This window comes from Cucurbita moschata, unplaced genomic scaffold (assembly GCF_002738365.1).
Source record: "Cucurbita moschata cultivar Rifu unplaced genomic scaffold, Cmos_1.0 Cmo_Scf00075, whole genome shotgun sequence".
In the NCBI taxonomy this organism is placed as follows: Eukaryota; Viridiplantae; Streptophyta; class Magnoliopsida; order Cucurbitales; family Cucurbitaceae; genus Cucurbita; species Cucurbita moschata.
In genome coordinates this window covers 397311-414137 of record NW_019268591.1, presented here as the reverse complement: position 1 = coordinate 414137, position 16827 = coordinate 397311, and the positions used below count along the sequence as shown (strand labels likewise).

General features: G+C 36.6%; 1 protein-coding gene and 1 long non-coding RNA gene across 6 annotated transcripts in view; one reads left to right on the top strand and one right to left on the bottom strand.

Moving 5' to 3' along the window:
* The window catches only part of LOC111438469, an 8469-nt gene extending 771 nt beyond the window's left edge, over nt 1-7698 (bottom strand). Inside the window, exons 1-5 of one of the 5 annotated variants that reach the window (XM_023076378.1) lie at nt 7516-7695; nt 4153-4281; nt 2288-2429; nt 336-1610; nt 22-209 (exon numbers count right to left, since the gene is read on the bottom strand). In XM_023076378.1, the coding sequence (XP_022932146.1) occupies nt 66-209; nt 336-1523 (1332 nt within the window). In that variant the 5' untranslated portion in view covers nt 1524-1610; nt 2288-2429; nt 4153-4281; nt 7516-7695 and the 3' untranslated portion in view covers nt 22-65. Of the gene's footprint in view, nt 1-21; nt 210-335; nt 1611-2287; nt 2430-4152; nt 4282-7515 lie in introns of all 5 variants that reach the window. The other 4 variants (XM_023076382.1, XM_023076381.1, XM_023076377.1 and 1 more) reach the window with 4 other exon arrangements.
* LOC111438470 overlaps nt 1-11574 on the top strand; it is a 15070-nt gene extending 3496 nt beyond the window's left edge. Inside the window, exon 4 of the long non-coding RNA XR_002709672.1 lies at nt 11561-11574. This is a non-coding gene — a long non-coding RNA (uncharacterized LOC111438470). The remainder of the gene's footprint in view (nt 1-11560) is intronic.
* Nucleotides 11575-16827: the final 5253 nt, after the last annotated feature.

The following is a 16827-nucleotide window of genomic DNA, read 5'->3' as shown; positions in this document are numbered from 1 at the left end:
CCCCCCCCCCCCCCCCCCCCTTCTATACCCAGAGTATTAACTGTGCCAATACATGCTGCTGCTACTCACATTTGCTTTTGGTTGCCAGCTTCTTCTTCATCCCCAATCTCTCTTCTTGATTCCCCAGGTTCTTCTGACTTCAGCATCAAACCCGGGTCGTGCACGTCACCCCACGGATCTGGAGTTTGCATCATGTTTTCCTGCAGAACCTTGTCAAAGTATGTCACTTTGTTAGTGCAGGCAGCGGCATAAAGCAAGTGAATTCTTCCCATGTACAAGAAGTATTAGTAATCTAATCAAATACTTGGATACATTCTAGTCGAAGACTCGTGTACCTGTAACAGCTCAGTCATTTTGCCAGTTCTAGACTCGTCATCCAGAGCTTTGGGAATATGCTCAGAACTTTCATGAAGGGGCTGCACTGCTTTTAGGGGTTCAATCATTAACGCTCCATCTGCTAGGAGGTTAGCTTCAACCTCCGAACTAACTTCGAATTCTTTAGCTGATATCGTAACAGTTGGTTTGTTGTTCTCAGTCTGCATCTCAGCTGACAGAGGGGGGGCTTGAATTCTCTTGATCACTTCAGTCACAAGACTCTCGAAAGGCGTGCTAGGCAATGCCATTGATTTACCTTCTGAATCATGTACTTCCATTACCAAGGATTCGTTGTGAGAAGCGTTTTCTACCGAAACATCATCTTGTAAGACGACCTGCTGACTAGTTTGAGGTTGGAAAGAAAAGCTTTCTATCCCAACTGTCACATCGTTGGGAGCTGATTCGTTTGACGTAAAAGAACCTATAAGAACCTCTTTGCCTTTTGAGGATTCAATATCAGCAGTCTGAAGTGTAAATGTTTCAGAGGGACCTAAGGGTCCATTAGTTAGTTTAGCCGGTAGTTGCACAACAGGAACCACATTACCTCTTGAGCTTCCGGAAGGGTTAATTTGGGCAAGTATAGATGATACAGATTTTTCTTTCGGAGCGTCCCAGTTCGAATGTGGAGGCGAATATCTAAACCCCAGTGTGGCACCTGACGATTCGTGGGATGGGACCTCTCCATTATTGGATAGAGGGTTATTTCCAGGACTCTGATTTCCTGTAGCAAAAGGAACCATATTTCGTCTGATCATTTGAATATCCGGGGCCACATCGTTCTCTGCCGAAACTGGGACATAATGCCCAGGTTTAAAGACCACACCCCTCAAAGTGATTCCAGAGTTGCCAACCCTAACACACAGAAGATATCCAGCTTCAAATACTGCCTCAATGACACCAGACACGACTTGTCCCAGCATTCCATCAGATATATTTTGAATTTGAATTGCTGGTTGTGATTGGTTTCCATTTACTCCGGAACCAGGAGAAAGAGGAATAGCCTCCAAATGTTTCTTACCTCTATTCTTTGAAATAAGAATATTCTCATCATAACTTAGCTTCGGATATTTTCTGGGACGACCGCGTTTTCGCTTCAACGGAGCATCAACTAAATTATCAGCGCTGATTCCTTGGTCAGCCTGACTCATCCTCTTTAATCCTGACAAATTGTTGCTCGTTCAGAAGTACCGATTAATTCGCACCCCCAGCAGCAAAAGGAACAGCATATTTCAAGACTACAGAAACAAGATAAAGCTTTAGTACCTTTATTATTATTATTTTATATAGAAAACAGAGACTGTTAGTTTATATTCAAAGCAAAATATGTTCATATGCAGCCATAATGAAACGTCCCTAAAGTTTACATAAAAAGTCAGGTTTGCCAAATATCACACAATTCAAGTAAAAAGACTTGATATCAAAAAAATAATTAACGGAAACGTCCATATGCAGCCAAATCAGAGAAGTGGCCCAAAATGCATGGCAAACAATATTGCCTTCTTCAGAATTTTTCACTGGTGTGCCTAAACCTACCATTAGGAACCTATCTTCCATAATATTCAAAACATTCCGAACTATGAACATGCGCAAAAGGCATATATATATATGCATATAAAATGGTGAAGTGAATACTATGTCTTCATGTCTTGCTTAGTTCTTCTATTAGACTAACTCCGATTTCTTTCAATAACAAAGGGTTGTGATAATGATCCGATTGACTAATGATGACCGGCTACACTTTGAACAAATCAAAAGATAGCAACAACAATCAAATCAACAAAGGCTAGGATTCAACAAAGCTAGAGGTGTGATCTACGAAAGTGAGGAAAGCAATAAAGCTAGGATTCAAGGATAAAAAGGGTAGCTACATGAAATGAATTAAGAGATTTTAAATCAACTCCAAGTGTCTTACATCTGGTGAAGGATCAACCAAGAAGTTACAGACGCAAATCCAACCAACATTCAAGCTTCACGAATGCCTCCAAAAGATAGTTTCCAAGATTCCAAGAAGGAGAAGAACACGGAGATAAGCCACCTCCTGCTCCCAAGAGGAACTACAAGGAAATGAACAAGAAGGCCTCAACAATAATAGAATTGGAGAATATGAAGGAAACGATAGGAGCTGCAAAATGAATTATTTTGTTCATTTCTTGAAGATGAAGGAAAGGTTCAACACTTAAAAAGGAACTCCATTCATGCAGCATAAGATCTAAAGGTTAATTACAAAAAAAAACTTCACTGCAAAGTCCAAAGAGAAACGTGGAACTTTACAAAGGACCAAACATTGGTCAAAATCATCTTAAGCCGTTCAAAGATTTCATTATTCCTCTCACCCCAAAGGCCCCACAATTACACTCAACCCAGATTTCCACAAAGAACTCCCTACCAAACAAATGGAGTGGATGAAGGAGCTCATTGATCATAGATCTACAACCCCTAAGCTTGGAATAAAAGAACTCCCTCTCACCCCAAGGTGTAAACTCTTATATAAGGACGGGCGACACAAAGAACTTTATTTTCTTGGAAATTTTCACATTCCACAGCTAGGTAAAGACAACACCACTAAAGAGAGATGATGTAGCTTTAATTAGTGCTTCTCATGCTCTGATTCTTAATCTTTTAGCCCAATCCTTGTCACCACATAGGAGGTTAAGTTCCAATACATTGTTGTTTAAAAAGCTTATTTCTCATTTGGTGTAATTCAGGTTGAAATGCTTAATGAATTTGTGTAATGCACTTTTACTTTTCTTTTGAAAGCCCAAAGTATTTCATCCCTCTTGCAACTCTTGTTATAGAGTTGGTTGAACATTCAACAAAGTTTTGAATTGATCAAATTGATTGGGAGAATTAAAACCGAGTAAGAAACTAGTTCTCCTTCCTCCTTTGTATTTGATTATCATGGCAACCTATTTTCTAACAAATCCTTTGGGATTGGTCTGTTTGTGTAAGGTAAGGGTACTTAATCTTTCAAGGATTCTTGCTTCAATTTGCCAAGGGCTTCTTATAACTACTTGAGAAAGAAAATGAGTACACACAAACAACAAAGGCAAAATCCAAAAGGAAGCATTTATTCCGAACTATAATGTTTAAGCAAATCCAAATGAGCCATTTTAATATTCAATTCGTGACTTACATATACATGGTAAGAATCCAAGCTTTCATTAAGAGAAATGAAAGGACATACAAGGGCATACAAAAAACAAGCCCACAAGAGGAGGCATCAACTAGCTACACTACAAGAAAAAACTCCAATCCAAAAGCATCATACCGAAACGATAATTACAAAACGTCTGGGTAACAAATGCTCAAATAGACACATTAAATCTCACGAGCTCCTACGCCTCCTCTAATTCTATCCACCCCTCTAAGAATTCATGACTAGAAATGAAAAAGGTTCATTTGAATTATATCACCCAGTTGCATTGTTTTATAAATGTTCAAAACGCACTAAAGCAAAATAGTCCTTTAGAGCTCAAGTACATGGCACGATGACAAGCAAGGGCTTTTTTCTTGTAAATAAATTTTTATACATTAAAAATATAGTATTAGAATAATAACATTAATATTTTCAAAAAATAAAAAAGGAACAGTAAAATAACATGAATTTTGAGAATATACATTATTATTATTATTATTATTATTATTATTTGGACAAATTGAGGACAAAAGATTTCCTAGCAGTTTCCAAGAGATTCGTCACAAAAAAAATAATAATAAAAAAAAAGAAAAATAAAATAAAATAAGGGCCTCAGAGCGCACTAAAGCATGCACACTTACACTTAGGCACACCCTTTAGTGAGGGCACCTCGCTTCTTTGAAGTGAGGCCCATACCCCTCGGCCATTCTGGGAAGCATGCCTTTCCAAACTCCGGCAGTATGATTTAAGCATGAAACTCCAACACTTTTCTGTTAAAACGAAAAGGGGGCTTTAAAATCTATATGTATTTTTATAGTTTTCAATTGATTGTTTTAAAAAATGTGTTTAACAGATGAACTCTTGCAGTGAAAGAACATGTTAAATCCATATTTTGATCTTTGAAGGTTTTAATTAATTATTTTGAAAATAAAGTATCAACTTCTCATATGAATTAACAATAAACTTTGATTATAAAATGTTATGAATTAGAAAAAAGAACGTATAATACACACATGAAAATATTCTAGTATCGGACAAACAAACTAAATTAAAATGAACTAAAAGTATGAACCGGAAGGAATTACACACATCTGTCATACACCTTCTCATTTGAATAAATCACGCATATTTGGTAATAGCTCGAGGGAGACTTTTTCTAAAAACATATTCTATCGGAGTTATTTTGTGAACAGAAAGTGGCTCTAAAACAAATCATACTAATGAAAAAAGTAGATAGAAAAAGCTTCATAAAAACTACTGCAATCACAAAGAACTTTCCTAGAACAAGCCAGCCAAACTTGTTCACGGTTTAAATATCTTTGCAAGCCATTCAACATCGTTTTTATGATTCTACAGCAGACGAGGATATAAGTCTTTCCTCTACTTATTCACGACAATAACATACTCCAAACAATTAGCAAAATAGAAGCTTTATCATACCGACTATAAACTACCCAGGTAAAAAGTAAGACGACTTATCAAATTTGGAAATAATCAAAAATAGGTTCAATTGTGATTGAACTTCGATAAAAATTTAAGGGTAGCAATTTCCAAATAAAAGATTCTATGACAACAGGTACAAGAGAACAAAAATATATATTCACCTCCTGTTCTATTTATAGAAACCAATGCTCACAAGATATCATCAACCGACAACAAAATGCAAAATCGAAAAGAAAGTCAGAAAAAAGAAAACAACAAATAAAATTTAAAAAAAAAAAATTAAGATAGCCCCAATAACAGCAGAATTGTAAAAAGTAAAAATTACCACCACTCTTCAGACCCTAAATTGATTTTGAGCAGAGAAAATGTTTGAATTACATCATGAAATTATTAGGTCAAGGGAGAACATTCTCCAAACTATCTTTAAGTTTTCTATTCCACTGAACAAACAAAGGAGCTACCCAATATTTGCAGAAATTCATAACATGAAACCATTCTGTCTTCAAAAAAGAATAATAAAAGAATATGAAACCATCCAATCCAAGAATCCTAAAAATTCAAATGACATGTTAAAATCAACACGATACCATAAAAGAATGAAGATAACATCAAGACGGAAGGAAGAGAAAGGGGTGGAGAGGGAAAGGGAAAACCTATTTTTTAGCAGTTGCAACAATTAATTGAATAAAATACGTATTAGGAATCACCAACCAAATCATCCCTCAGTTAGTTAAGGTATTATGCCGTTAGACTAAAAGGACAAAGGTTTGAAACCCCACCCCACATATTGTTGAACTCAAATAATTTACTAGAATCATTAGTTTTTTTGAACGAAGAAAAAATACACTTGGGAACTTCTCTCTCTATTTTCAACCGGCTGAGTGAGGCCGTTTTGGTGGGTTGGGGTTGTGAAGGGGCAGGCAAGAATAATGACTTTTCTTGAAGTCATAAAAAGAGACTAATGCTCAAAAGTTATAAACTTCATAGGGAGTGAGATAAAAAATTACTCGAGTCTTGGCTGAAGTTCGATAGGAAATGCTGGTTATTTAATGTAATAGTTTAATTTTAGCGTAACTTATACTATTTTCTTTTGTTAGAATATAACTTTTGGCCTTCAAAGTTTACTTCCTTTTTAAATTGGATCTTTAAAGAAGCAGCACCTTGGATTTCAGTACGTTCAAGATTCAACATTCACAAATAAGTGACATGACTTGTTTACTTCATTTTCTAACATTACAATCTTCATTCAAGATTTCCTGCTAAGATTTGGGGATTTTCCTTAAGAGTGACCAACTTTGGGGATTTTTACATTTCTACCAACATTGGAGATGTTTTGCTTTCTTTACTTTCTTTTCGGTTTTGGATTTTGTTTCAGGTTGATGATATCTTTTGCAAGTAGCATATACCTACATTCGTCGATTATGCACTTCACCAAGAAGGAAGAAAAAGGCTTGCCTTATTTTATTTTTGTGTCTAATGCTTACGCCGGGGAGGCTATTGCACTTTAGTGTGTCTCACACTTCAAAAAACATAGTTCATTTCTTCCTCTTTCTCTCTCTCTCCCATTTTAATTCATAATATTCAAGTTATAGTTACTATTTAGTTAATAGTGTCCATTTAGTCCTCTTGTTTTAAGTGTGATTAAGTTTTTTATTTCCGAGTTCAACAATGTGGGAAACATCGAACCTTTAGATTATATATATAATGTTTTAATCCATTAAACTATGTGCAACAAGTATTAAATATTCATATTAATATTCTCTTCCATTATTTATAAAGTCTCTCCCTCCCCATGCCCATGTTGCCTCCTTCCCTCTCCCCCTTCACGTCATTCTTTAATTATGTAAATATAGTTCTCTTTGCTACTGTGTCGATTTATTTATTTCCTTAAGTATTAAATACTTATTTAAATTGCCAGAGGAAAAATAATCCATCAAAATTGTTTGTTTATCAAGCAATTTTCCTAAACAGGTTTCATCATAAACATGTCTACAAAGGTCAAGCTAAGTCTTTCCTAATTGTGTTAGCCATGGTACAGAGCTGACCTAGAAAATAGTCATAGGCGAGGGGAACTCTTGTTCGCCAATGGAAAAACCTACAAAGACTACTTGTAACAAAACCACGATCGCCATCCTCAAACATAGCACAAAACTCAAAAGATTTTAAAAACAAAAACAAAAACCCCAATTGAGAAAAACCATTGCATGCAACAGAATCAAAATCCTGTTGATTTTGAGTATAAACAAGCTTATCACAGGAGAATGAAGAAGCAAAAATCCTCTTCGAAAAACCCCCTTCTACTGGAACTGAAGAAAATCCCCAAATTAAAGCTACTAACAGCATCTCGAAGGGCCATATTCAGGTTGCCACAAAACTCGTAAAAGAACAAAAAGTACAAAATCGAATCAAAATAGCTAGTAATCGAAAAACCCCCCACAGAAATTGCGGAAATCACACCCCAAAAATGTACATTTCTTATAAAAAAAAAAAAATCCAGTAAAACCTAACGAAATCGAGAGAGACAGAAAGAACACTAAAATGTGGAGGAAAAGGAAGCATACCTGGGTTAGGAGTAGTGGGGAAGAAATTGAGAAGAGAAATGAGTATTGTTGATGAGCGGAAGAGCAAGGTAAGGTAGGACGACAATGGTGATGAGAGAAATTGGGAGGGGAAGAGAGGAGTGAGATTGGGGTTGAAATTGGAAGTTTGGAATTTTTTAGGGTTAAAATATAGATTTTGTTGAAGGCGACATTCACTGCTTCTTCTCTTTCCTTTTCTGTCTTTAATCCCTTTGAAGTTTGTCTTTTTTTCTTTTTTTCTTTTTTTTTTTAAATAAATAAATAAATATTTAATTAATTAATCAATTGTTATTTATGAATCACCCACCCAACCACTCCAATAAATGTGATGCCAAAATTAAAAAGAAATATATATAAAATAAAGAGTTTTGAAAGGGTCAAAATCATCCACCATTTTTCTATTATGTAAATTCAAGACTTTAATTTTTACCATTCAAAATTGGTGGGTGTAATTCAAATCATTATTATTTTAAAATTTTAACCATTTTTATCATCCATCTTTTTCATCAAATTACACCTTAAAATTAGATAGATACGGTAAATGTTGCAAATTTAACCATAAACTTTTTTTTAAAAAATTATAATATTAACTCTGGAGTAAATCCTCCCTCTAAACATAGTTAAAATCAGTTCTCTCATATATATTTGATGGATTATATACACGTGTATATATATATATAGAATTGATAAACTTTTAAAGAAAACTAATTAACTGGTTTATAATAAGTTTTTACCCTCTTTTTAGGTTAAAAACTAAAGGGAATTATCGTAGTTGAAGTAAGGGTAAAAATTAAAATATTTATTGTAGATAGGTTTTTAGTCTGAAGAGGAAAAATCTGCCACGTACCTACTCTAGATTTTTGTTACCTAGAGTCGTTATCGTCATCTTAACCTTAGTTCGTATGTGGAATTTAACTCTTAAAATATTGTCTTTAAAGTCATATTTCAACATAAACATAACATCATCATTGAAAACTGTGTCATGATCTTACTGTTCAAAAACATGATTTAAAAACAAATTTTAAAGACGATAATAATAAATAATTCAAACATGAAATGTATAAGAATTTATTCTAACCTAAGTTTAGGAATTTAAATATGCTACTAACTTATGCATGTGTCATGGTCTCTGGTTGTGATGTCGTCGTTAGTCGTATAGGGGCGCCTTGCCTTTACCTGAAAAATGATGTGTAGCATACAACCTGAGTATTTCGAAGAATACTCAATGAGTGACCTCGCTATAAAGGTCGTGAAAATGCAAACACATTCAATGATGCCCTAGGAGGAACCTATCGTTAAGACATCCTAGGGGTGCCCTCTAAGTTCGAACTAAATTGGATGTGTAGTATTTCCTTACACACGATCCACACGTGCGAACGTGAATCCCCAGACGCTTCACACCCCCCTGGACCCATCATAGTCGAGCTAGCTGTCTGTAGTGACGTCCGGAGGTCAGCAAAACTCTGAGTGTGGCATGATCACCATCACCATCATAGCGTACGCGTCCATACTCATCATCGTAAAAGAGGAAGTATCCTGATGTATATGTATACATAGAAATGCATGAGGTCCCTATGGTTTCTCGTTTTTAAAACATGTTTATGGCACAACCCCTAATTTCATCCTTATATTACTATCGATAATATGCATGCATTAGTCTTCATTCTTTCATCTTCATTAGTCTTAACTAAGGTTGTGTCCTATGAAAATCGTCTTCATCATGTTGTATGACATTCATAAAATGTTTCTCATCTTAATATGGAAAATAACGTCATATTAAAGAAATAACATCATTTACGTCATCAGATTAGCATGCATCGTCATCATCATACAACGTCATGATAAACACATCATAATCATCATAAAACATCGTCAAATGTCATCATATAACTCATACATGTCATCATACATCATACGTCGTATGTCATACATCATAATTCATCATCAAGGCATCATAAGTATATAGCATAAATGACACATGCTAGTAGGCACGTGTCGTTATACATCAAACAATTGCCTAGTCTATCCTATAGTAATGTCACTTGTTTGGCCTTAGCTGTTGTTTCCCTAAATTCGCGTTTGCTAAGCTTTCGTTCCTTAAAGCTACTCCAAATGTCGTTGGATGTGAATGTTTGCTGAATCCACCACACCTAAATGGGAGTGAGAGTTCTCTTATTTATAATCATTTATAGAATACAGAAATATGGTAAATTACAAATAATATGGAAATAGCAATAAAAGGAAAGAATAATAAATGAATACAATATGTTTGCCTTTAATAAAAGGGCAAATATGGTAACCCGTAATGTAAGGCAAATATAGATATTTGCCTTATAATGAACGGTCAACTATCCTTAACACCCCCCGCAAGCTGAGCGTCAGATTTGAACGAACGTGAAGCTTGAATCTGAAAAATTCAAAGAGAGGTCGAGAAATACTCTTTGTGAAGATGTCAGCAACTTGGAGATGAGAGGGTACATATTGTGTGCGAAGTTTGCCAGCGATAACAAGTTCTCGAAGGAAATGATAATCTAGTTCAACATGTTTGGCCCGCTTGTGAGAAATGGGATTAGAGCTCAAAAAAATAGCACTTTTGTTGTCACATAAGAGTAAGGGCTGCTGTGAAATAGGGACCTTGAGGTCATGCAAAAGATGCATAACCCAAAGAAGTTCAGCAGCAGTCGTGGTAAGAGCACGATACTCAGATTCACAGCTAGAGCGTGAGACAGTAGGTTGCTTTTTGGCACTCCAAGAAACGAGATTGTTACCAAGATAAATAGAATAGCTTGATGTAAAACGACGAGTATTAGGACAACCAGCCCAGCCAGCATCCGAATAAACGACTAGCGTACTAGGAACAGTGGATGGACGAAAGGTAAGACCAAAGTGGAGTGTTCCTTTGACATAGCGAAGAATACGTTTGACAGCAAGAAAGTGATCTACAGTAAGGGCATGCAAGAATTGACTGACAGAATTGACAGCATAGGCAATATCTGGACGCGTAATAGTCAAGTACTAAAGGGCGCCAACAAGAGATCTGTAGAGAGTAGGATCAGAGAAAGGGGACCATCAGCAGTCAGGTGTTGAGAAACAACCATGGGAGTGTGAACTGGTTTGCTATCGAGCAACTGAGCACGAGTAAGAATATCTCGAGCATATTTTAACTGACTAATAAAGAGACCATCAAGAGTGGGTGAAGCTTCAAGACCAAGAAAGTAACTGAGAGAACCCAAATCTTTGGTAGCAAACTCAGAATGAAGCGAGTAAAGCTGTCAAAAAGAGATGAGTTGTTGCCGGTAACAATAATGTCATCAACATAAAGAAGCAAATAGATAAGGTTAGATTGCTGATGAAAGACAAAAAGGGACATGTCAGCGCGACTGCAAGAAAACCCAAGTGTGAGAAGAAATGAGCTAAAACGCTGAAACCAAGCACGAGGAGCTTGCTTTAAGCCATAGAGGGCTTTCTTTAATAGACAAACATGAGTGGAAAATCGAGGATCAATATACCGAGGAGGTTGTTCCATATGAACACGTTCAATGAGAGTCCCATTGAGAAAAGCATTCTTGACATCAAGTTGTCGAAGAGGCCATTTATTTGTAACTGCAATAGAAAGCACAACACGGACAGTGGTAGCTTTGACAACCGGACTGAAAGTGTCAATGTAGTCAAGACCAGGAACCTAAGTATAACCTTTGGCAACAAGACGAACCTTGAAACGCTAGACGGATCCATCAGGCAAATATTTAATACGAAACACCCATTTAGAGCCCACGATGTTGCTGTTGGCAGGGCGAGGAACCAAAGTCTAAGTATCATTTTGTTGTAACGCTTGAATTTCTTCATCCATGGCAGCCACCCAAGCAGGATTCTAAGCCGTAGATTTGAATCCTTTTGGCTCAGTGGATGCAAGATGAGCCCAAAATACCAAGATTTGCTGGATGACGAGTCTTGAATATACCAGCTTTGGCTCGTGTGATCATAGGATGAGTGCCCAAAGAAGAGAAATCAACAGGAGGTTCAATAGAGGTCGAATTAAAAGTCGAGGGTGGCAAAGTGGAACCTGCAAGAGAAGTATCAACTTGCACAGACTCATCTACAAGGTCAGAACAAATATCACACGGGGATGAACTGGATCGAGGAATGTGCAGTGATGAAGTGGTAGGGGGGGATGAATCAATATGATGAAGATGTGGTTCCAAGAAATTTGAAATAGGAATAGAGGAAAGAGGTTGGGCCTGGGAGCTAGGGATAGTAGGAAGAGTTTCATCAAATTGAGCATGGCAGGTGATATATAGCTTAATGGTGGTGGGATCAAGACAACGGAACCCTTTATGAGCAGGACTATAACCCAAAAAAATACAAGGAATGCTGCGGGGAGAAAGCTTGTTAGGCATATAATCACGCAAATAATGATAAACACGACAACCAAAGGGATGAAAATTATCATAATGTGGAGTGTAGTCATAAAGGAGTTCAAAGGGTGACTTACCTCCAAGAAGTGGAGTAGACAACCGGTTGATAATATAAGCTGCAGTGCTGAAGGCGTCAACCCAAAAACGAGGAGAAAGATTAGAGTGAAAGAGAAGGGCCAAGCCAGTCTCAGTCACATGACGATGTTTTCTCTCAGCACAACCATTTTGAGCAGGTGTATATGGACAAGAGAGTTGATGGTGGATGCCAGAATTACGTAAATGAGTTTTGACACAAGTACTAGTAAATTCGGTACCACCATCACTTTGAAATACCTTGATACGAGAAGAATATTGATTTTCCACAAATTTTTGAAATTGAAGAAAAATATAAAAAAAATCAGATTTAAATTTTAAAGGGTAAAACCAAGTGAATCGAGAATAATCATCAATAAAAATAACATAATAAAGAAAACCCGAATTTGATTTGACGGGAGAAGGACCCTAAAGATCACAATGAATAGGATCTAACACATGAGACGACCTACGTTCATTGCGGGAATAAGGCAATCAATGACTTTTTGTAAGCTGACAAGTATTACATAATGATGGAGAAGGCAATAAAGACGTAAGAGAAAGATGACATTTTTCTATTTAAAAAAGAAATAACAGAATGATTCACATGACCTAGACGAGCATGCCATAAATCATATGAAGCACGTAAAGATTTGTTTCTAAGGGCTGAAATAAAAGCAGAGTTGCCGTGCTCCAACACATGTAGCCCTCCATCTCTTTTACCGGTTGCAACCACCCTTCCTGTTTGACGATTCTGGATAGTAATAAGATTATTAGTAAATGTAACGGAGAGGAAAGTCGGACGTTAATTTACTTATGGAAAGAAGATTTTTAGTGAGGCGAGAGACAACCAAGACATCTAATAAGTGAATATTTGGAACAGGAGAAAGAGTACCGGTGTGGGTAATGGGTAGGGATGCACCGTTTCCTACGATCACAGAGTCCTTACCCGTGTAATTTTTAGACTGATCCAGAATAGATGGGTTGGCAGTCATATGGGCCGAAGCTCCAGTGTCCAGAAACCAATCAGCAGCATCGGGTCCAGCAATAGAACATGACATGTTAAAGGTTTCAGCAAGGTGAGCATGAGAAGAATCAGGTCGAACATACCGTTGGTTGCAGCGGTCAGCATAATGGCCCTCTTTGCGGCATATTTGGCAGTGAGGTGGTCGACAACCCTAACTTGAGTGGGTTCGTCCTCGACTAGAAGAGTTGTTTTTGTGAGAATAAGAACAACCTCGCTGGTTGGTAAAGAAAGCAGTGTGGCTTCCATGGGTGCGACCACGATTAGTGGCTGTGAATGCTGTAGGAGTGGAGTCAGAGGACTCAAGGGATCGCTGGAACAACTCATAACTTTCAGCTTTAGAGACTAAATCTGCGAAATAGGGGATAGAGGTGAGAGTCATCTGAGCAGTAGAAAAAGCTGAAAATTCGGTGCCGAGTCCAAGAAGGAACTAGTGCACTTTATCAATGTCCTCGACGGGTCTGCCAATGGCATGAAGTTGGTCACAATTTTTTTTGAAGGCACGGGCATACTCAGCAATAGGTTTGGTGCCACGTTTCATCAACTGCAAGTCATCCTTGAGTCTCAGTTCACGAGCTTTCGACTGATGGCTGAACGTAGTTTCCAACGCAAGCCAAACATCACGTGCAGTAGAGAGACCAACGACAACAGCCATGGCTTCCTCAGTGAGAGAGGAGAGCAGGAGACAGAGAAGTCGTTGATCGGCTGCTCTCCATGCCAAATATTTGGGGTTGAGTGTTGAGGAGGTTTCTGGTTCAAAGCGAGGTGGTGGAATCATAGTTCCATCGACATAGCCCAGCATATCTTGACTCTCAAGGAGAGGGAGAAGTTGGCTTTTTCAAAGAAGATAATTGGAGGAAGAAAGTTTGATGGTGATCATATGGATTAGAGTATTGAAAGGAAGAAGATGATAAGAAGATTCGGAAGCCATAGAGAAGAAAGGATCAGGGTTGTTAAACCAAAAGGGCTCTGATACCATGTGAATGTTTGCTGAATCCACCACACCTAAATGGGGGTGAGAGTTCTCTTATTTATAATCATTTATAGAATACAGAAATATGGTAAATTACAAATAATATGAAAATAGCAATAAAAGAAAAGAATAATAAATTAATACAATATATTTGCCTTTAATAAAAGGGCTAATATGGTAACCCGTAATGTAAGGCAAATATAGATATTTGCCTTATAATGAACGGTCAACTATCCTTAACACTGGAGATCGTTTCCTATTAGGTTGTTCATCACCCTTCGTTAGTATTTCACAATTCTAATATAAATTTAACTTAAATTTGTGAAATAAGGCCATATAATGAGCTCGATTATCTTATTTAGGTTCAAAATCAACTCTGGAAGGGTAAAAAATGTAGGGATCGGTGTAATATTGTACAACTCAAGCCAAATAATAGGTTTTTGAGCCGCCAAGCTGAAGCTGGAGCCTAGTCGATGGAGTCACGTGAGATGAAGGAGTCGGCGACTACAACACTGACACGTGTTGCTGGGAGAAGTGGACACGGGTGTAGGTCGCATTTGGGTTGAGACACGAACTTTGGGTCAGCTATACGGGTCGTGGGCTGCAAGTGTTTGGGTTACGGTCCGAGACTGATGCAGGTGAATTGGGCCAATGCGTACCAACGTCTAGGTTGTAGGTCTACATGGGTTGAGTTGATTCTATGACTGAAGCGAGTAGGCTGATAGATGATTGAGTTGGGTTGATGCAACCAGGTAGTCCAGATTTGGGTTCGACCTGAGGGATCTTGTTTTCTTCACCCGATTCAATTGAGAAATCCAGATCTCGCGCACGTGCGTGCGCACACACACACACGAGGTTTCTCTCTCTAAGTTATTTGCTCCAATCCTCAACTGGCATCTTGCCATTACCTGAAAGACATAAAAATTAGAGTGAGTATAAAACTTTAACCCATTTTAGAAAATATGTCATGACTTAAATATTCCTAGAATTCATTGAAAAACAAAGTAAATATCAATAGAAAAATGAAAATGAAGTAAGAATAAGTTTAAAGTAATGAAGATGCTCTGATCTAACCTAACGGCTAAAATTTAAACATAAATGCAACTATCTGTACAAGGGGTGTTTGACATTCACTTTCCCGTTCACTGTAGCGTTCTCACCGTATAGGAGTATTTGACCTTTACCTAAAAATAAGAGTAACACGTGGCTTGAATATTTTTAAAAAAAAAGTAAGTAACCAGACTATTGATGCTAAATACCACACTCTAAACCTAACTATTAGGCATAACATGAGTTCTATTCTAAGAACCTTGGTTTTGAGCTTATAAGTTATGGATTCCAAGTCCTTAAAGCTTGGTCAGTCTAATGCCTAGCCCTGACTTATGCATTTGTGTGAGCCTTTGTTCTTGAAAAAGTTTAAAGAGAGTATTCTGTTAGGCTATCACTTTCTCTCCACGTACAATGCATAATATTTTTCCTTGTCGTAAAACACTCTCCTAAAAACCAAATATATCACAAGTTAACTAGGAATAACATTCAAAATGTGGATTTAGTCCATGGTTGCCTCAATATTCCAATATTCCACTTCGTATATTGCAACATAGTTTGAGTTATGACCCCGACTTATACGCTATTTCACTAATGATCATTTAATTCCTGAAAAAGGCAGACTCACGGCTGTTGTGGCACATACCTTAAGAACCTGACCATGCACCGAAATAAGATGACCTAACAATAAGAGCAGGTCAGGCTTTTCCTTCGTTTCACTCTCCGAAGTGGCACAAAGATTCCCTTTTTATGTGGATTATGTGGAAAAGGCCCATATCAATAATTATGATTTTACGTCTGGCAATTCCTCAATATCTTGTTCAAACCTTTAGATATTTACCTAAACCAGTAGGTCTGATCTTGTAAATTAGAGCATGTTGCAAATAGTTTGGGTAAGATATTCTATTGAAGTGAGGAAAATATGAGATCATGATGTACCGTGAAATAGGAGGTCTAGGATGATGTAGAGCATAAGGCAAGTCTAGAAAGAGTGGTATCTAGTGGTTTGGCTTGGCTATTAACCCTAAAGCAACAATCCTAAGTTCTTAGGTTCATGGTTTTAGCTCGAACAGTTGGTTATAAAAGGGGTTGGCTTTTTGGCCCTTAATCTCATTTTAATTAATCTCAATTAATTGATTGATGTTTTGATGATAACAAACCTACTCTTAATTATTAACTATTTTCAGTATTTTGAACTGTCCACAGTATAACGTTGGAAATAACGATTTCAACAACTTTTCAATTACTCAAATTAGAGCTAAAACGAAGAAGTTACAGTCGAGACAACATACTTGATGTGATGATGTGACAGCAAAATCAAAATAATGGACAAATCAAAATATATTAAAGTATGACACTTACGATTTTGGAAGAGTAACAAATGGTAGAGTTTTTCTTCTTATTATATCTCTAAATAAAATAATTTTTACACTATATAAATTTGAATCTAACCGTTACTCACATCCATTTTTATTATTACTATATTATATTATTATATTTTAAAATTTTAGTAGTTATTCACCTTCTTTTTATTATTATTATATTATTATATTTATAATAAATTTTGAAATTTTAATTTAATCATGCTCACGTAACTTTTTATTATTATTATATTATTATATTTATAATAAATTTTGAATTTGTTTCACCGTTGCTCACATTTATTTTTATTATTTTTATATTATATTATTGTTATATTTAAAAAACTTAAATAATGAATTTAGAAAATTTCTTATTTATTTACTTTTAATCTCCCCCTTCCA